This window comes from Nuphar pumila, chromosome 13 (assembly GCF_984573655.1).
Source record: "Nuphar pumila chromosome 13, dmNupPumi1.hap1.1, whole genome shotgun sequence".
NCBI lineage: Eukaryota > Viridiplantae > Streptophyta > Magnoliopsida > Nymphaeales > Nymphaeaceae > Nuphar > Nuphar pumila.
In genome coordinates this window covers 4,079,998-4,102,405 of record NC_143261.1, presented here as the reverse complement: position 1 = coordinate 4,102,405, position 22,408 = coordinate 4,079,998, and the positions used below count along the sequence as shown (strand labels likewise).

General features: G+C 36.5%; 1 protein-coding gene across 2 annotated transcripts in view; it reads left to right on the top strand.

Moving 5' to 3' along the window:
* The window catches only part of LOC149817566 (uncharacterized), a 38,711-nt gene that overhangs the window by 1,680 nt on the left and 14,623 nt on the right, over positions 1-22,408 (top strand). The window contains exons 3-5 of one of the 2 annotated variants that reach the window (XM_089984804.1): positions 7,105-7,237; positions 7,750-7,821; positions 8,236-8,485. In XM_089984804.1, the coding sequence (XP_089840930.1) occupies positions 7,105-7,237; positions 7,750-7,821; positions 8,236-8,485 (455 nt within the window). The remainder of the gene's footprint in view (positions 1-7,104; positions 7,238-7,749; positions 7,822-8,235; positions 8,486-22,408) is intronic. The other variant, XM_089984805.1, reaches the window with a different exon arrangement.

Genomic DNA, 22,408 nt, shown 5'->3' with positions numbered 1-22,408 from the left:
CATATATGGGGTCGTAGGACTTAATTGCCAGATAGATGACTTTATCATAGTAGTTTGTTTTTATTAGTTTCTTGCTTTCATCTGTCTGGTCGTTAGCCTGATGATTTAGGCTCTATTTGCTAACTTGGCATCAGAAGGAGTTGAGTATTTGGAAAAAGGAAAGCTCTTCAATTCCTGGAATTGGTGGGTATTTGCCAACTCTGCTTTTGGTGCAAATACAAAGGAGTAAAGAAGTACCTCCTGAATTCCTGAAATGCCTTTTCAGTGCCTTTCCCCAAACGACCATTGCCATGTTTGACAAAATTCTAACCCCAGTCCTAAACTCCTATACCACCAATGACCCACTCCAAACAGTGCTTATGAGCTTTATTTGAGTTTTAGGCAGCTAAGTTAGTCTCTACTTATTCATGTTCTGTATTCTGAGGAAAACATCCATAGTTTTAAATTTTATTCTGCCAATTGATTGTAAAAAGTTGTTGAGCATAAAGAATTGTCTTGGAAGTCATAAGATTATGTTTCTGTACATACTCCTAAGGTTGGGCCTCGGGTCAGGTACCTGAGCCAAGATAGGCCAGGTTTGGCCGCCTACTGCAACATGAGACCGATAAGAATCGGACCAGCCCCGGCTCAACTAGTAATGGGCTGGGCTTGTGTAGGGCCAAAATAAGATCTCATTGTAGCCCAATCTGACCTACCTAGGCCTCAGCCTGGTAAGAGCCAAGTCCAGCCCAAACCTGACAAGAGTTAGGTCAGCTTCGGCAGGCCTGGGTCTGGGTTTGGTGTCGGGTTCAATCGGGCTGGGTCAGTCTGATGCCTGCCCTTGCATATTCTATCTTGTTAATAGTACATAGTCCAAGTCAAGTTGAATAAATGGTATTTCTCAGCGAGTTAAGCAATCAGAGCTAAGACTATATGATGCTTGGTATGCAATGCCCATGAGAAGCTTTTGTAGCTTCTACCACTGATTTGCTATGTAATTTTAAATATTCCAACAGACAATGCATTACCTGCAGAATAATTGTTGGCGTTTAATCACATATATGTCACTGTGCCTCTTTAATTTTGTTCCAAATTGGGAAGGAAACTGGAAATTTGGCTAATGTTGGTCTACTGCGACCATCATAATGCTAGATATTCAACTCATATATAACTTGCACTATGATTTTTGAAATGAAGCGAATAATAATCACAATAGAATGCCAGTAAGGGCTACAAGGGATCACAAATGCACAAAGACCACTATTGGATCAAATACAATCTCACTAAGGAGACAATCGCAAGAGCACAAATCTCACAAGAGTCACAATGTAAAAAATATAAATTTATATAACCTCAAATATGCTTGTAAAAGGCATAGCTTTATATAAAAAAGAATAGCTCTACTTATATAGCCAAGGGAGGGCAAAGGGATGTTGTCCAACTAGTAGTTGGACTGCCTCTAACAGTAAAAAATATGACTGTTGGGAGCAGTCTGCCCCAACAGTCATATTGGCTGTAACAGTCATATTTGACTGTAACAAGAGAAATAAAATTAAACAAAATTACAAAACAATCTCGACTAGACTATCCCTATTATAACAAGATAAATGACCAAAATACCCTTGACCAATATATATATATCCATACATATAGTCATATTATATCACTCTCCCTCAAACTTATACTGAGATGATCAAAAGTTTATTAAGGAGAAAAAGACATCGCGGTAATGGAAGTGCTTTAGTGAAGAAGTTTGCGATCTTAAATTCAGACGGTATGTATGGAAAATCAATAGTTTCCTTCAAGTGTTATTTCTGAACGTAGTGGCAATCCATCTCGATGTGCTTCGTTCGTTCATGAAATGTATGATGGCTGGCAATATAAATGACACTTTTGTTATCGTGACATAGTTTTGAAGGTTCCGGGACATCAACTCTCATATCTTTAAGCAAAGACCTTAGCCAAATAATATCAGTTGTTGTTGTAGTCATCGCCTTGTATTCAGCTTCGTAGAGGATAATGATACCTTCTGTTGCTTTTTGCATCTCTGCGATATAAGCGAATCACGTAAGAACACACAAAGACCTATAGTTGAGTGTCGGTTATTGAGATCACCTCCCCTGTCAGAGTTAGAATATGCAGTAAGATTTAATGATAAAGAAGAAGATAAAAATAACCATTTAGATATAATATTATTAATGTATCAAACTATTCTCTATACAATACTCATGTGGAACAAAGTAGGCGCATGTTGAAATTGCTTTGCAGTATGCATTGCATGCCCAATGTTTGGTCTAGTAATAGTCAAATACGTTAGTGATCCAATAAGTTGTCTATAAGGGTTGGATCATCCCATAAGACTCCATCTTCAGCTCTTATTTTGGCATTGATCATTTCAGGAGTTCAATATGTTTTTCATTTGTGATTCCTGAACGCTCAATGATAACAGTTGCAAACTTCATTTGAGACCGTATAGCCTCTTGGTGAATAAGCTACTTCAATACCTAAGAAATATCTTAAGAAACCAAGGTCAGTCATATCAAAAATTTTCTTAAGCATAGAGTTAATTTCTTTAACTCCTTTCTTGTCACTCTCAGTAATAATCATATCATCAACATATAGGAGCAAAATGACAAGAGTAGAAATCTTATAAAAAGTGCACTGTCATTTTAACATTATTTAAAGTCAATATCTAACATAGTCTTACTGAACTGATCATACCAAGCTTTCAGAGCTTGGTTAAGCTGATATAAATCTTTACGAAGGCAGAGAACCATACATTTTTTAATACTTAGATCAAAGGGAGGATCCATGTAGACTTCTTCATTCAAATTTTCATTTAGAAAGACATTCTTAACATCTAACTGATATATAGGTTAATTTCTAATGGATGCTACCACAACGAGAGTCCTAACTATGGTCATATGAGCTACTGGGGCAAATGTCTCCTCATAATCTACACCATATTCCTGGGAATACTATTTCACTACCAACCTAGCTTTATATCTTTCTAGGGATCCATCACTCTTAGTTTTAATCTTAAAATCCCACATGCATCCTATAGTTTTCTTTCCCTTAGGGAGATGTTGGATTTTCCAAGTATTGGCTTTATGTAATGCCTTTAGTTCTAAGTTCATAGCATTAACTCATTCTTTTATGTCTTTGGCTTCTCTATAGTTAGATGACTCATGATGTGATTAAATGGATGGAAGACATGTCCTATAATCGAGAGAAAATGATTCATATGAGACAAATCTATTTGGAGGTATAGATATGTGTTCCGATCTCCTAACACTAGGTCCTTCTATTTTAAGTGATTGCCTATATTTTTCAAGTGCATATGGATGCTCCCCTTTACCACGTATAGAGTAATGTATGAGTTCACGAGTAGGTTCTCTACCAACACTTTGTTCATTTCTTGGTTCAAGATTATCACACATTTCATTTTCAACATTTTCATAATCATCAATCTCAATATTATACTTAGGCAATAAGTCAAACAAAAAAGCATATCCTTAAATTCTTCAATATCAAATCCTTTTTCTTTTTTCAAGGAAGGTAGCATTCCTAGACACATAAAGTTGCCATAACACCGATAGCCTTTTTGGTTTTCGACATATCCAAAGAAAATACATTCAATAGCTTTGAGAGAGAGTTTATCATGTTTTTCAAGAAGCACAAAGCACTTACATCTAAAAACCCTTAATCTTTTCAAATAGCGGCTAGTTTTCAAAATCTTTTTTATTGGAGACTTGTTTTCTAACATTTGAGAAGGCATTCTATTTATTAAATAAACCAGGATAAAAGCAACTTCGGCCCAAAACCTTTTTTGAACTCCTTTTGAAATAAGTAAGGTCCTAGTAGTTTCAAGTCTTTCAACAATATGACGATGATTTCTCTCGACAACTCCATTTTGTTGAGGAGTCCTAAGACATGATTTTTTATACACAATACCATAGAAATTCTTGCCCCTAAATAAGAGTGAAAGATGCAAGCACTTCAGATTTGAATATAAGGATCCAAGTATGTCTACTAAAATCATCTATTAATGTAACATAATATGATAATCCACTTTTTTGGCATAATGGGAGCGAAACCTAATACATCCGAATACACCAATTCAAATTTTTTTTTGGATAAAGAAATTCTAGATCCAAAAGGCAATATTTTCATTTTTCCAAGTATACAATCATTACATACAAAGTTTTTTTCTTTACAATATTTTTTCAAAAATGAAAAAAGAGAGTTTGGATATACTTGGGTGTCCTAATCGTCTATGTCAAAGATCTAAGTCGATATCTTAGGGCATGATTACATAAAGAGTCTTTAGAAAGACAAAAAAAATCATATAATAAAGGTCTCCTCCTCTATGGCCTTACCCAATCTACTTCCTTGACTGGAGATCATGCACCCAACAAGCCTTAGATGAGAAGAAGTCCTTACACCCATAGTAAAAAATTTGGTAAACTGAAAAAATGTTATAAATTAAGTTTTGGAATAACTCTTTCATTTGGAGCAAAAAAATGTTTTGAATCATTTGAAAAAGTTTTTAAAATTTCCTATAAATTTTACATTTAAAAAGGTTCCATTGGTGGTTGACACACAGGAGAAACATAAATTGGTGTAATCGAAAAGTAAGGACTCATTAGGTATCACATGAAAAGAAGCTCCCGAATCTAAAATCCAAGATGACTTACCCGGAGGAGAAGAAGTAGGTACGACAACACCTAATGTAGATGGAGTGACTTTTAGATATTGTGAAATGGTCTTCGCAATTTGAGTGATCGTCAAGTCATTGAGGTCACCTCTTTTACTTGTTTCTTCTCGTTTTGGAGCCTCTTTGCTCACCACCGACACTTTTCTTTTGAGTTTTGGGTATTCCGGTTTTATGTGCTCAATTCATTACAAAAATGACAAATAATTTTTTTTCATCCTCCATTGTATTTTTTTTCAAAATGTCCTCCATTATATTTTTTCTCAAAGTGAGGAGGTTTATAAGTCCTTACTTGATTCCCGAACCTTAAAATGACAAGAACCTCATCACTAGTCTTGTGCATCCAAGCCTAGTTTCTGCTTGGCATACTTCGGCAAGAGCCTCACTTTTAGAAGGAGCGGAAGTAATATGAAGAAAGGATTATCATGCTTGCTCAAATTTTGGATTAAGCCCGTATAAGATAAAAAAAAAGATTTTCTCTCTCAACTTGTCTTTGCCTCATTTCTATTTCCGAACCTTCTCACTTGGGCTATAGAATAGTCAATTCATCATATATAGGAGATAAGAGACTATAATAATCTCTTACACTACTATCTCCTTATGGTAGTGCATACCTTATCATGGAGATAATATAAACGAGTCATGTCCTTTTGAATAAACGAGTTCTTTAAAAACATCCATGCATCATATGCTTTCTTGAGTTTGATAATATTGGTGATAATCTTGAACTTCATGTTATTCATAAACCATGGCAGTATTTGAGCATTGTTGGCTTCCCAATGGTATTCCTGAACCATATGAGTATTTGAGCATTATTGGCCTCCCAATCTTCCATCTTTTCTTGATATTCTTGTAGAGCTATTTTTCTTCTTCAGAAAGAGTTGATTTGATCTCCTTCTTTCCTTGTTAGCTTTAATCGGGGTTCAATAGTAGTTTCACTAACAAAACCCCATGACTTCTTCCCTTTGATGCGGTTTTCCGTAGCGGTAGACCACATCAAATAGTTGCTTTCATTGAGCTTGTAGGAGTTTACGGAAGATTCTCTTTCGGCCATGATGACAATCACGGTAAAGAAGATGACTTGAAGATGACCACCACCACTAGGGGAGCAAGATCAAAATAACTTTCAAATACCAAGAGCCCTAGGCTCTGATACCATGAAGTGAATAATAATCACAATAGAATGCCACTAAAGGCTACAAGAGATCACAAAGACCACTATTGGGGTAAATACAATCTCACTAAGGAGACAATCACAAGAGTCACAATTTTAAAAATATAAATTTATATAACCTCAAATATGCTTGTAAAAAGCATAGGTTTACAACTTTACACCAATAAGAATAGCTCTATTTATAGAGCTAAGAGAGGGCAAAGGGAGGCAGTCCAACTACTGCCTCCAACAATAAAAAATATGACCGGTGTCATATTGATTGTAACAGTCATATTTGACTGTAACAGGAGAAATAAAATTAAACAATATTACAAAACAGTCTCTGCTAGACTGTCCCTATTACAATAGGGGAAATGATCAAAATACCCCTGACCAAAATACCAATAAACAGTCTCTACTAGACTGTCCCTATTACAATATATATATATATATATATATATATATATATATATATATATATATATATAGTCATATTTTCACATCTTTCCCTTTTCGTTTGGGTTTACTTCACTATCAGCAAAACATATGAACATGGGTTGCCTGGTCTAAAATTTCCTCTGTATTTAATCTTTAAGAAAATAATAGTATATGTTTGACCCCTTTTAGGCAAAGCTGAATTGGTAAATTATTGGAGTTATTCAAAGTAAATATATAGTGATTATGATGACACGCAATGCAATAGTAACTTGCATTGAAATGGGATGTCCAATTTGATGGTGCACGTGCATAAGTCCACTCGAGCAGGCACATAGATGCAGTAGTGGCTATGCTGATGCTAATCCATGATACCTATATTTTTTGGCTTTCATGGATCTAGTAACCATAATCTGAATCCGACCTATCAGATAGGGGCTCGCATACTACTATTCTAGAGGACCTTATCATAACCAGTAAGGTACAACATTCATTTTTATAGAGTACAAGAAATTGGCTATTTATATACTTCAACAGAACCATTATCAAAATAATGGCTTGAATATTATTGAACTCACCTTCTTATATAAAAATGTCTAATAGGTTATGGAAAACATATTCCAGAGATTAGCTTTAGTTGTTGGTGTTTGGATCTTTATGATAGGAAAAATGCATCACCATATGCTTCATGCTTCAGACGCATTTCCCATACATGTGTGCATCATCATCACATGATCACATTGACATACATATGGGGATCTCATTTCTGAAAATCTTAATTATTTTATTAACTTTTTGACTTTGAGATTGTGTGATACATTAGGTTCACAGCAATGAGTTGGTGAATGAAACGCTCATCCCTCAGCTATTTGCTTCTGTTCCATCCATCAGTGAAGCTTCTTCATACCTTGCACAAACAAGTTCCTATTTAAGCCGCTGTTTCTGCAGTTTTGCTGGTGAGGAACACTAAAAGTAGCACTTCCTCCTTCATTATTATGTTATCATGTGATTTAACTAGGCATGAATCTTGGATGAAACAAGATATGGATGTATTACTCTTCTTTTCTTTTTTTGTCTGTGTGTGTTTTTTCTCGCACCATCTCTTTATTTGTTTTTGTTGCTCAAATTTCTGCTCATGTTCAAACAGCTTTTATAAGTTCTTTTTTTTTGTAAATACATGCTTAAATTACAGAGGCTATTTAATAACATGTTTTTTAGGCAGCTACTTCTAGAGAGAATATATGAAAGACTATTTTTAGCTCTTCTTCTTCTTTTTCTCATCTCCAATTTGTATAACTTGATCTATGCTGCATCAAGGATTAGCTTTAAGCCCATGCCATTTTTTTCAATACTTCTCTTTTATTTCTTTGATTATTAGTTTCTATAAGAAGGAAAAGAATGCTAGAGATGGTATGATGTTTCATGTTTGTTTATCTCAAGTAATTTAAGCATGTTCTTGACATCACAGGAGAAAAACACCTATATCATCGAGGTTCCATCCAACCAATTTCAAGTATAGAAATGGCACGTCTGAGTCAAGGTCATGCCTTTCATGTACTTGCTTCATTTACCTTCTAGTGATTCACTGCCTATTGTAAGAATGTGAGGGTTGCACTAATTTTAGCTTACCAAGATTTGGGGTGAATAAGGCTGCCCTAACTCCTACGGTCCTACCAGTTGGTATTCTTATAAAAAAATATCGAGTAAATATCAACTGTAGCAATTCATCTAATCTTGTAAAGTTGGTTTGGTCTAGCCACTTCACTACTTTATACAGGCGTTACTTGCACTAAGCAGATACTTATTGGAATCAGTTTAGTTATGGTGCTTTTGCCTACAAAATGCATGGCATAGCATGACATGTCATTTCCATACCCATTTCTGCACTATGCTGCATATGTGTTAATTAGTACAAGCAATTCCACAATATTCATAGGTGAGTTGTGTTTATCAGATGATGGCATGTTAAATGATGATTGGGGTGAACAAGAATTGCTCACCATAGCTCCTGGACAACAGAGCACAAACCTTTCAGATGATTTTCAATCTACAAGTAATGGTTGTTCTACATCTGAGCCTTCTTTTGGATTTAGCAATGCTTTTGATGGAAGGGAGAAGGCACATACTGGAACATCTTCTAGAGATACAGCAGCAGTTGTGGTTGCAGCTCAGAGAAATGGTGCCAGAACGTCCATGTTTCAAAGGTATGATTGTTCAAAATGGAAGTTTAGAAAGTGCTTGTTATTCTTAAAGTGAATTCATCATGAGAATGACATTATCAAAAAAATGGGTTACTGAAAGGTGCACCAATCAGTTTTTTGCATGTCTCCTTTATGTTTGTAGCATAAATTGCCAATTAAGTTTTAATAACTATCATGTTTTTTAGAAGCTTTTACATGGAATAGTTCTGTCGAGTCAAAGTATTTCCTTTTCTGTTCGGCTGATTGCTTGTGCCTGAGATCCTCTGGATGTTCATGTTTGTGTGCTCAAAGAGCTTATCTAAACCAAAAGAGTCATCCCCTTTGTATAAGAAATGGGTCTAATTTGGCACATAGTTGCAAGAAGCCTCAATATTAGCTTTACAAGCTTGCTTCCTGAACTCTATACCTAGTGCATCCTATCATTAGTTTTTCACTTCAGATGATAGTTTTCATATGTTTTTGCTTCTTTATCCACTTAAACATTTGTTTAGAAACGAAAAACTCAAAGTGCTCCTTGGATGGAAAGGCTTGCTGCAATTTTCTCTCACCTCTGTCTTTAGGTGGTCTTATGCTGCTTTATCAGGTTTTTATGTGAGTTGATTTAATTTTGAGTCCGATCAAGTTCTATCATTTCTAAGCTATCTAGTAGGTGTGCTTCCCATCCATCAACATCCTAGTGACTGATAAATCCACTCATGTTGCCGCTTGCATCATCAAATGACCTATGAGATGCATTGTGTTAAAGTATATATTGTAACACCCAAAAATTTCAAACTTGCGAACCTTTCAGAAAACAGTCAAGAGACTAAAAAAAATCTCTTTCCTTTCAGAGTTTATTTATGTAATCAGTGAAAGATAATTCTTTTGTTGAATTTAGAAAGACAAGCTAACAACTTTGGGCACGTTAGCTAAAAGAATAAAAACTCACTACACTTGATACTTGCAAAACACTTGGAAAAACCACTTTCATTTAAAGAAGTTTTCAAATAGTACAAAATTCGGATATCCAAAGGAAAATCCGTGACAAAACCCACAAACGTTCAGGACGCGAGCTAAGAGCAACAACAACAACAACAACAACAACAACTACAACTACGCCTTCATCCCAAAATTAGGGTCAGCGATATGAACCAAAAAAAGAAATTCATTTTGGGTCTTCCACATGAATCCTTTTCCTCCAATCATTTCTATCCAATGCCATGTCCTCGGTGAGGTTCAAAGCATTCATATCCTTTCCTATCATCTCCATCCAAGTCTTCCTAGGCCTACCCCGACCTCTTTTAACTAATATATTTTCTCATTTCTCCAACCTTCTAACTGGAGCATCATTAGGCCTTCGCCGAATATGTCCAAACCACTGTAAACGATTCTCTCGCATCTTATTTTCAATGGGTGCAACACCTACCTTCTTACGTATCTCCTCGTTCCGAATCTTATCTTTTATTGTATTTCCACACATCCATCTAAGCATCCGCATCTCAGCTACACTCATTTTTTGAATATGATGTCTCTTGGCAGCCCAACATTCCGTACCATATAGGACGCGAGCTAAGAGCAGGAAAAAAAAATCTTGAAGCCATCGCGCCATTGCCCGTGGTGTACCTAATCATCACCTGTAGCCATAGAATGAGTTAGTTTTGCGAAAAACTAGTAGGTGCACAAGAGAGACTACCGAAAACTGACTTAAGAGCATTTAACTCAGCATGCTAAGCAGTTTAAAGCAGATATGCAATTAAACAAGTCGTTCAAAACAGGTAAGCAGTTCAAAGCAGGTAAGCAGTGCAACTGTCAAAACGCAACATGATGATTCATTTGATCGTAAGTTGTGAACTACCACGCAACAAGCAAAACTCATGACCCATCAACCAGTGTGAACAAACTTTATGTTTCAATATTACTGGCCTGCGGGTACGCACAAACAAATCGTATAAACAACTGAGAGTAGTTCGAGCATCTGTTATTCTATATATTTTTAATAACCCAAATAGCTAGTTGAGTCCGCTCCTAAGAAGACGGTTTTAGCCGAGAGAGGATTCGCCAAAGGCAGGTACTTGGCAACGGATGCATCTAACTTCTGCAGAAGTCCATGGGATCTACCACCTAGGATAATGTCTGGTAGTCCCTTCCCCTAACTCCAATGACTGGGGATGCCAGATCTTTGCCCGTGGGGTGGTTGTTAACAACTTGTCCATTGGAGTTTTGTACTGATCCATCATCTCTCTTGACAGACTACAAGAAGCGAATGAGTGCGTCAAGGGTAAATTAACTGATGACTCATTCTATATGCTCTTGTTTTTTGACCAAATGAGCATCTTACCTGTGAAGGCGATCCCATTTTTATGTGTTTACAACATTGTGCATTTAGCATTGTTCGAGGTTGCACAACCGTCTCATCCGATCATCGCAGTACTAGCGTGTAGTGCATAACTACAAGTACTCTAGGATGAAAGGGGTATAGTTCCTCAATAGGAGCCTCAACAAAAGTGTTTCACAAAGATGTAATGTTTCTCAAACTTTACTTTTGACATTCTTTATCTTTTGAAACAGTCAACAGCTTGTACCAACATTTGACATGTGATTTTCTAGAATCTCATCCACTATCATGGTATTTACATGTCTTGCATGACTCAATACCGGACTCGATAGACGGGATACAGGTTTCTCAACAGAACCTCCCGCTAAGAAGTTCGCTCAAGCCCCAATTCGGGGTTACTCGTATATGTCGGATAGACGAACAGAACCAGCCAATCATATCCTTTCAAATACTTCGATTTGGGCAGTCTTGGATGCTTTTGCGCATCTCCCTAAATTCTCAAGTCTACTTTACAGGACTGCTCACTCGAAAAGCCAGGATCCCTGCTAGGGATCCCTCTCCTTAGACGAGGATGTATCGTTAAGCTCCCGACTCAACTTTTGTCGCAAGCGACAGAGTGGTAAATGTCTCTTGCATCCTCCACGAGGATGCCTTTATAGCACATGCAATGAGCGAAAACCTGAGCATCATCTGCAATGGTAAGGCAGTAACGAAACATTTGCAAAAGCAAGAGCCTAGGCGCAAAGCGCGACGACAAAGAAAAGTCATGACAAAAAGTAAAGGACAAGGATCGTGAAACCGTGTCCTTGAGTTAAATGCGTACTCGTATAAATATATATATGCATATATATTTATTTAATTGTCCTTTTTAGTTAATTGAACTCAATTCAATTGTCCAAGTCTTCCGTGCAATCTTCCCCTACCTTGGGGAGTTACGAGATTGTTGGCGTCTGTGGGTATAAGCGATTAACGGGTCGGGTCACGAGGCGCGAGCAAAATCCATATTTATGAGAATTTGAAATTTGGATGTTGATATGAGATTTTCTATCTCATGTTCATTTTATAGCACAATTGTTATGTGCACATGATTTTCGAATCAAAGAATACAACAACAACAATTACGCCTTCAACCCAAAACAATTGGGGTCGGCGATATGAACCAAAAAAAAAAATCATTCTGGGTCTTCCACATGAATCCTTCTCCTCCAATCATTTCTATCCAATGTCATGTCCTCAGTGAGGTTCAAAGCATTCATATCCTTTCCTATCATCTTCATCCAAGTCTTCTTAGGCCTACCCCGACCTCTTTTAACTAATATATTTTCCCATTTCTCCATCCTTCTAACTGGAACATCATTAGGCCTTCGTCGAATATGTCCAAACCACCGTAAACGATTCTCTCTCATCTTATTTTCAATGGGTGCAACGCCTACCTTCTTACGTATCTCCTCGTTCCGAATCTTATCTTTTATTGTATTTTCACACATCCATCTAAGCATACGCATCTCAGCTACACTCATTTTTTGAATATGATGTCTCTTGGCAGCCCAACATTCCGTACCATATAGTAAATCGGGCCTAATAGTCGTCCTATAAAACTTTTCCTTCAACCGCAATGGCATTCTACGATCGCACAACACTCCAGTTGTATTTTTCCATTTCAACCACCCAACCTCTATCCTATGATTTACATATCCATCAATTTCTCCATACTTTTGAATGTTAGATCCCAAATATTTGAAACAATCATCCATCGGTATTTCTTACTCACCAAGCTTCACTACACTCGCATCACTACTTTGTTGCTTACTAAACCAACATTCCATATATTTTGTCTTACTCTTACTCAACTTAAAACCTCTTGCTTCCAATGTCTGTCTCTATAATTCTAACTTAGCATTAACCCCAGCTCTAGACTCATCAATCAAAACAATATCATCAGCAAACAATATACACCACGACACATTTTCTTGAATTGATCTCGTAAGCTCATCCATCACTATAGCAAATAGTAAAGGGCTTAAAGAAGATCCACAACACATTTTCGAATCAAAGAATATATATATTTTTTGTTTTTGACTATTTTTTGTCTCATAAGTGGACGTAAAACTTTTGAACTCTTGTGTTTATACACTTTGTTATGGTTAATACATTCTCTTTTATCATATGCTCTTGAGCATTTCCTTTGTGAAATCTCTTTCAAGAGAATTGCACTATTCAATAACACTTGTTTTTTTCTCTCATCTTGCAAGCTCAAGTAATATACTTGATTAAAGTATGAGTGGAGCATGTTCATTAATGACTCTTTTAGTGTTGATTCATTTCATTACATAATATCGTATACATATGCTCATAATGGCCTTTTTTTTAAGCCCTCACTCAACAAAGATTCATATATTTTTTATGTGTTGCTTCTTTGAAGGCTCTTTATGTTGTCCCTTCGTGGACTATTTCGATATTCTCCATTGTGGGTTCTTGATTGTCCATTATTGGATCGTGTGGATGCATTAAAAATTCTTATTATACATTTTCGCATATATTTTAAATTTTTCTCATTTTACCTATTTCAAGTATATGACTTTGAAAGTTGGTATTCTAAAAACATTTTACATGTATAAGTAATTATCTTGTCCTGGTAGATCCTGTGCTTTAAATAAGATAATTATGCTTTTATTAAAATGCATAGAATATCTTTTTGCATCATTGTTTTTTGATGAATCATATGATATGGTCTTGTTGATTCATCTTGTTTGGAATATTCCACTTGATTAAAGTGCAAAGATATTTTTTAGTTGGACCTTTTTTTTTTGTTCCACAGGATCTTGAAGATAAGATAGAAAGAAATACCTTGGATAGATCATGGAAGGTGCTCACCATTAAAAACAATTTGAGGAAGACATTTACAAATTTCAATGACATTCTTACTGAAGACTCTTGAAGCCTTGAGATTCTTCCTCTTGTATTCTTTAATCTTTTTGTTTCCCCACGCAAAGTTTAAGGGGGGGGTGTTAAAATGTAACCCTTCGTATATATACTATGTATATATATGCACATCTCTCTCTCTCTCTATATATATATATTGATATATCATTATAAAACCCGACAAAGACATTTTTGTCTTTTTACCTTTTACACATTTTAATTGAAATATGGTTGTATTTTTATATTTCTTTTTCTTTTCTTTTTTTCCTTTATTTCTCTTTTTTATTGCCTTTTTTATCCACCTTGGGGGGGCCAATGTAGTCGTTGGGCCCCTCCAACGGTCACAAATGTGACCGTTGGAGGGGCTCCAACGACCACATTGGAGCGTTGGAGCCCCTCCAAGTGGCTCCTCTTGAAAAGCCGTAGCCATTCACATATGGGTCTGGACCCTGAGATCCAGACCCAATTCATTTTATCTATTTTAACACATGCTCATTAATGGCATGTTGTAATTTTAGTATTGTCTGTAATGGGTATTTTTGTACCCTAATTTCTGTACATGAGTTTACTTAATGAAAAGCAAGCATAGCCGACCCTATTGGGGTTTCTCCTGCAGCCTTCAGAGCTTCTCTCTCCTCTCGTTCTTCTCTGATATGGTATCAGAGTGGTGATCCTCTCCAAGGTCTCAGTCCAAGGTATTTCTTCTTCTCTTACTCCTTTTCCAGCCAACGTATTCCTTTCTTTTCTGCATATTCCCATTCTCTTTCTTTCTGCCTATTTTCTTTTCCTATTTCTAAAATTTGAATCTGCATATTCCAGCCAACGTATTCTTCTAAAATCGGATGACTATTGTCTGAATCCTATCCTTTCCTATTCTCCTTCTCTGTGCAAGTTTCTGCATATTTTTCTATTTCCTATTTCTTACTCGTTATTCTCTTTGACATGTTTTCATTTTCTTTTCATATCACGTCTATATTGTTTTTTTTTTCCAGAAAGACAAGGTCAGATTTAGAGATTTCGATCTGAATAAAACATCAGATCTCTTTTCCTTTCGGGTTTCCTTTCTTTTATTCCTATTTGTTTTTCTTTTTTGAAAAGAAAAGCATGTTATATTCAAATAATGTGTTTTTGTTTTGCACTTCATTGGTTAACTTTTATTCAGATCGTCTTGCTGCATAACCTCGGTTTCTGCCTCGTGAAAAAAAAGGCAGCCGAGTTCTCTGAAACTTGTTCTTAGTTCTGATTCATAGTCTTGCTTTCTCCTTCAATCGCCTATGGATTCTTTTTCTGCTTCTCAATCTGGCCTCTCTTCCAACTTTCTTAGCCAACTTGTATATGAGAAACTGAACAACTCCAATTTTCTCACCTGGAAAAGACAAATCATCCCATTCATAAGAAGTCAAGACCTTTTTGGACACCTAGATGACTATGTTTTTGTTCTCCCAGAGTTCATATCACAAGATGGCAAGACTGGGGAGGGTGAAACTTCCATTACTTTTGTCAGAAATCCAGAATATATATCCTGGATAAAGCAAGACCGAGCTTTGGTTGCCTACATCACTTCCACGCTGTCACAGGAGGTGCTTGTGGCGATCCCAGATGACTGCACTGCTATACAACTATGGCATCGTCTTATTCAGACGTATTCTCAAGTTTCCCAGGCTAGAGTTTTATTTTTAAAAAAAAGTTTCAAATGCTGAGAAAGGACTCCATGACTGTCATGGAGTATTTAAACAAAATGAAAACTATCACAGACCGGTTGGCTATTGTGGGTTGCGCGATCAGTGACAAAGATATGGTGCAACAAACCTTGAGCGGGCTGGGACCCATTTATCATATGATGGTTACTTCCTTGCTGTGTTTGCCAGACTTACCTACATTTGAAGATCTTCGCGCTAAGCTCTTACAATATGAAATGACTTTGAAAGGATTCTCTGAAGGTAATCACAACCCCATTGGAGCACACGATGTTCTTGCCACCGGAGTTAACTATGGTCGAGGACGTGACAAGTATGAATCTCGAGAAATGGGAGGTCAAGAGAAGAATGGACAAGGAGCTCGTGGAATATTACCTACTCCCAGTATGCCTCATAATCTGCAAAGGCAAAGAACAATACTTACCTGCTTTCTCTGTAACAAAAGGGGGCACATAAAGGCAAATTGCTGGTTTAACCCGCAAAATAGAGGAAAGCAATTGGAGACAAGAAAGGAAACAGATACATTGAAGAATAGTGGAGAAGTAAAACAACTCTTGTTATCTGCCTTGGCTGAATTGAACATCAAACAGAATGATCAAGGCACTTGGTATGTTGATTCTGGTGCAGCCACCCATGTCACTGGTGATGCTAGTAAGCGCCTAAATCTTGTTCCTTATGTTAGTAGAAATAGTATAGTCACTGGAGATGGGTCTCATAATCATATTTCACACATTGGAAATTCTGTAATTCCTATGTCCAACTCTTCTCTTGCTCTTTCAAATGTTATTCATGCTCCTAATATCAAGAAAAATATTGTTTCTGTATCTAAGCTTGTTGATGACATTAATGCTTCAGTTGAGTTCACTCCTTTTTCTGTTTGTGTTAAGGACCTTCACACGAGGGAAACGTTCGCTGAAGGAAAACGCCAAGGAAATATGTATGTGTTCCAAGAGAATCCTTCCTCTCGTGTTCAGCCTGTTGACTCCACCTTGAAGCTCACATCATCATCTTCAGTTCCTTCTGTAATCTTTCTGAATGTATTGTGCCAAATCTTTGGCATGGTCGTCTGGGTCATTGTAGTAGTCGCTTTATTGATAAGCTTGTTTCAAGTAGTCTTATTTCCAAGTCAAGTCTGAATTTAAGTGTCGATACTAAAAAATGTTCTAGTTATCTTCAGTGTAAGAGTCATGTTCTTCCATTAATAAAAGAGCTTCAAGACCATTTGAAATCATATGTTCTGATGTTTAGGGTCCGGCCCCAGTTTCTTCAATGTCTGGCACTAGATATTATCTCATTTTTGTTGACAACTATTCTCGATATACATGAATCTTCTTTATGAAAAGTAAATCTGAAACCTTCAAGTTATTTCAGAATTTTCATTCCTTTGTTCAAAATCAATTCTCTGAGAATATCATTTGTTTTCAATGTGATGGAGTGGGTGAATTCTCTTCAAATGACTTTATGTGTTTCCTCTAATTAAGTGAGATAAAGAGGTAGGTGTCTTGCCCTCATACACCTCAACAGAATGAGATTGCTGAACGGAAGCATCGCCATATTGTCGAGAGTGCAATGAGCATGATGCACGACAATAATCTTCCAGTTTCCTTCTGGAGAGAGGTTTTTCATACAAAAGTTTATGTCATAAATCGATTGCCCATGAACATCCTGGAGAACAAATCACCCTATTTCTCTTTGCATAGTGTGTATCCAAATTATCATGATTTGCGTGTATTCGGGTGTGTATGTTATGTTCATGTTGACAGTTCAATGCGGCACAAGTTTCAGGACAAGGCTCTAAAGTGCAGTTTTGTTGGGTACGTTGATGATTACAAAGGGTACATATGCTATGATCCTGTGAGCAGATCCTGTGTTCAAGCACATCAAAATATCCAGAAATGTTGTGTTTGACGAATCAAATTTTAGTCATAGTGCTGACACTCCTCCAGACATTGAAGTTTATCATCCTTGGTTGAACTCAGATCTCTTTTCTAGTATTGATGATATTTGTTCTTCTTAATGTAATCAAAGAGGCGAGGAAAATGTATCCACTGCTACACAAAGAACTCAGGAAAGTGTGATTTCTGAACGACCGTCAGCTCCCGAAAGGTATAAAGGCATTCTTTACTCTAGACGTGAGAAGAAGATACCTCTCAACTCTAATCAAGAGCAGAATTCTCCTTCTGCTTCCATTCAATCACCTGTTCACAGAAGATCTACCCAATCTTGACATCCAATTGATAGGTGGGTTAGTTATGAGAACTTCACAATGGATTTTCAACTCTTCTTAGCCTCTCTCGACAAGGAAGATCAACCTACAACATTTTATCAAGTAATAAATTCTAAGAGATGGATTGGAGCCATGAACGAAGAGATGGAGGCTCTTCATGAATGTGGCACTTGGGATATTGTTCTCAGACCACACAATCAAAATGTGGTTGGGTCAAAGTGGGTGTATAAGATAAAATATAAGTCAGATGACACTATCAAGCGGTACAAAGCTAGACTGGTTGCCAAAGGCTATACACAGGAGCAAGGACAAGACTATGATGAGACCTTCAGTCCAGTCGTGAAAATGGGCACTATCCGCATCATACTGACATTGGTTGTTGAACATCAGTGGACTCTCAGCCAACTGGACGTGAAAAATGCGTTTCTACATGGAACTCTGAAGGAGGAAGTGTACATGGAGCAACCCATTGGGTATACAGAAGGAAACTCTAAAGAATACGTGTGCAGGTTAAAGAGAGCTATATATGGTTTGAAGCAGGCATCTCGATTTTGGTTTGACAGTTTTTCGATTGAAGTTGAAAAATATGGTTTTAGTCGATCTCTTCTTGACCATTCTCTTTTCATATTCAAATGCAAAGATATAGTTACCCTGTTATTGATATATGTTGACGACATTATCATTACAGGTAACTCTAATGAACATATTGAATAGGTTAAAGAACTTCTGAACCATAGATTCAAGATGAAGGATCTTGGTAAGCTGCTATACTTTCTTGGAGTAGAAGTTGACAGGACTCCTGAATGCATGACACTTACTCAACATAAGTATACTGTTGATGTTTTTAGCAAGACAGGTATGGCAGATTGCAAGCCTCTGAGCACACCCAGTGTACTTCATCAGAAACTCAGTTCCCAAGAAGGAGATTTGTATGAGGATCCTACAGGATAGTAGGAATGCTTCAGTATCTTACCTTTACTCGACCCGACATTGTCTATTCTGTCAATCAGGTATCTCAGTTCATGCATGAACCACATATTGGACATATGGAAGCTGTTAAACGCATTCTTCGATATTTAAAAGGAACTATTGGAGATGGTCTTCTGTACAGAAAAAGTATGCATGACCATCACATGCATGAACTTCTTACTTACACAGATGCAAATTGGGCAGGAGACCCAAATGAGCATAGGTCAGTCTCAGGATAATGTGTTTTCATTGGCTTAAATCTTGTCTCCTGGAGCAGTAGGAAACAAAAGGCCATAGCCAAGTCGAGCACAAAAGCTGAATATAGATCAATGGCAGTTGCTACAGCTGAAGTAACATGGATCAGACACCTGTTGACAGAAGTAGGAGAATCGATTTCTAAAAGCATTCTCTTGTGTGATAATCAAAGTGCTATCAATATGTCATTCAATCCCATCTACCACAGCCGTGCTAAGCATATTGAAATTGATCAACATTTTGTAAGACAGAAGGTCGAAGAAAAAGAAATTGAACTAGAATATGTTCGGACTGCTGATCAAGTTGCTGACTTGTTTACAAAAGGACTTATCAAAAATAGATTCTGGATGTTAAAAGACAAGTTGTTCATGGTTCAAAACCATGTACAACTTGAGGGAGGGTGAAAAGATGTAGCCATTCACATCTAGGTTTGGACCCTGAGATCCAGACCCGATTTGTTTTATCTATTTTAACACATGCTCGTTAATGGCATGTTGTAATTTTAGTATTGTCTGTAATGGGTATTTTTGTACCCTAATTTCTGTACATGAGTTTACTTAATGAAAAGCAAGCATAGCCGACCCTATTGGGGTTTCTCCTGCAACCTTCAGAGCTTCTCTCTCCTCTCGTTCTTTTCTGATACCTCTTTTGTTGTAAATAGGGGACTTCCCCTTGTATTTAAGAAATACTTGAGGGAGCTTTAGCTCCATTGTAAAAGGGTTTTTACCCTATTTTTCATAATAAAGAAATATTCTTTTAGCCTTTTGGCTTAACCCCTTTGTGGGTTTGTGTATTTGCACCTTAAGTGTGCATTTATGGGGTTCATTATTGAACCCTTTGTTTTCTTACACTTGTATGCCCATAAAAGATACCCACTTGTACCCTTTTTGTATTTTCATTACATGAGCATTGGTGCTTTTGGGTTGTATCTCATACATGAAGATCATGAAGAGTGGTGAAGTTTTAGTTCGTTGCCTCGGGAAGTGTCAAACTTCTTCAACACATTTATTGCCTTCCTCTTCTCTTTTTTTTCTCTATCTTTTATCTTCCTCTACTCTTTCTTTTCTTGGTACAATGGTCGAAAAATTGGTTACGGTTGTTTTCATCAAATTTGATGGGAAAAACTATAATATGTTATCCACCATCATGAAAAGAATCTTAGTTGGAAAGGACTTGTGGGATGTTGGTCATGCCAAGGTTATATCCCTATTTATGAGAATATGTGTGAAGAACCTTGTGAAAATATATTGAAATTTGAGAGGGCGGATAAAACGTAAGTTTATATCAAACAAATCTATACCCAACATGATGGTGCCCATAAATGAGACTTGCAAGATAAGATTCACAATTACAAGCAAGGTGAAAAAAGTGTTAAGGAGTACTATGGTACTCTTAAAAGACTTTGGGACCAAATGACCAAAATGGAGCCAATTTGGGATACCGTTGACTATGCTCACCGTAGAAAAAATCAAATCCTTGGTGGGCAATTTTTTCAATTTATGAGAGGGCTTAGGCCCGAGTTTGAACATGCTTGAGTATCTATCATCCACCAGAAAAAAAATGAAGAGGAGCTTCCACCTTTACATAAGATTTTAGCCCGAGTTTGAAGATGCTTGAGTATCTATCATCCACCGAAACAAAAATGAAGAGGATCTTCTACCTTTACATGATATTTTAGCCCAAGTTTGCATGGAAGAAACAAGGCTAAAATCCATGACCGAATCTAGGGAGTCCAAGGATGATGTATTGGTGGTTTCTAGACCCGGTGCCAATACTTATCCTTATGTGCCTCCTTATTTCAACAAAAATAATTGGAAGCCAAGGAACAATGATGGGAGATATGATTAGAAAAATGATAATAGAAAAGAGAAATTTTTTTGTCATAACCCTGGAGAACCAGGGTAGATTAAACCTTTTTGTCCGAAATTCAAAAGGATGAAAAAAGAGTAGTTACCTTTGAAGTTCCTCAAGAAGACAAAGATATCAACAACTTTGGTTACAAAAACATGTTTATGTCTCAAATCGCAGAAGCTTTACAACCTTTCCTCAAAGGCTTATCCTCCTTAATCGGTGTCACAGTCTCCTCTTCCTCACCTCCCGGTAAGATCTCTTGGCTCTTAGATTTCGGTGCTTCATTTCATATGACTCCTAATGAAACTATAATTTCCGTCTATAATATTAATTCAAGTAGATCTAATATTTTTAGTGCGGATGGATCTTCTTTTGAAATTAAAGAAATTGAAAATTTTATAAATTCTTCAAAATTTTCTATTCCAAAAGGCAGAATTGTGTCAAAACTTAATTTAAATCTTCTTTCAGTTTCCCAAATCATTGACCATGGTTCTAGTATCTCCTTCACTTCTGACCGATGTTTTATACAAGATTTTCAGTCCGGCAAGCAAATTGGGGAAGGTCATAGAGAAGGATACCTCTACTACATGGACCAATTTATTATTCTCAAAGATACTTTTTGTTTAAATGTACAAAAATTTGGATATGTTTTTGTGGCATCGCAAATTAGGTCATCCTAGCTTCTCTAAATTATCCAATATATCGAGAAAAAATCTAATGAAAAAATCTAATGCACGGATTGTATTCTTGGGAAAATAAAAGCAATTCCTTATCAAGAGAGAACTTTTTTTGCTTCAAAACTACTTGAATTAATACATTCGGATATTTGGGGTCCTATTCCTATTGCCTCTAAAGGATGATTCACTTATTATGTATTTTTTGTGGATGATTATTCTCGATTGATGTGAATTTATTTTCTTAGGCACTGAAAATTTTGAAATGGACTGCCACTATGTTCGTAAAGAGTATCTGAATAAGACCATCATCATGCCTTATGGATGATTGGAATTTCAGTTGGTCGACCTTTTTACGAAAGCTCTTTTTTCTCTCCGGTTTCATTTTTTGCTTGACAAACTTTCGGTGATGAAACCGTAAGTTTGAGGGGGAGTCTTAAAGTATATATATATATATAACTCATTAGGGGTATTTTGGTCATTATTGTTAAGATATAGTTAATATATATAAACGTTAGGGGTATTTCGGTCTTTTCACCAAATAGGCGTCAGCCCCTAATGGGCTGATATTTTGTCTTTTTGCTTTTGTACTTTTATCTTTTTGCTTTTGTACCTTTTTTTTGTTTTTTTGCTTTTGTCTTTTTCCTTTTGCTTTTGTACCTTTTTTGTTTTTTTGCTTTTGTCTTTTTCTATGCAAAAGGGGTAGCTCATATGACTGTTGGAGCTGCCCCAATAGTCACATGTTCAGCCCCTTATTCTCATTGTATTATAAATAGCCCCTTGGGCCATGTATATTTTTCAACTCTTTGGAGTGCCTTTTTATGCAATAACAATTTGTTAAGACCCTTGTGTGAATGGTTTTGTTGATTCAATCAAGTATTCTACTTGATTGAAAGTGTATTCTTGCATGTGTATCAGATTCAATCCACTTCATTACATCATTGTATTATAAATAGCCCCTTGGGCCATGTATATTTTTCAACTCTTTGGAGTGCCTTTTTATGCAATAACAATTTG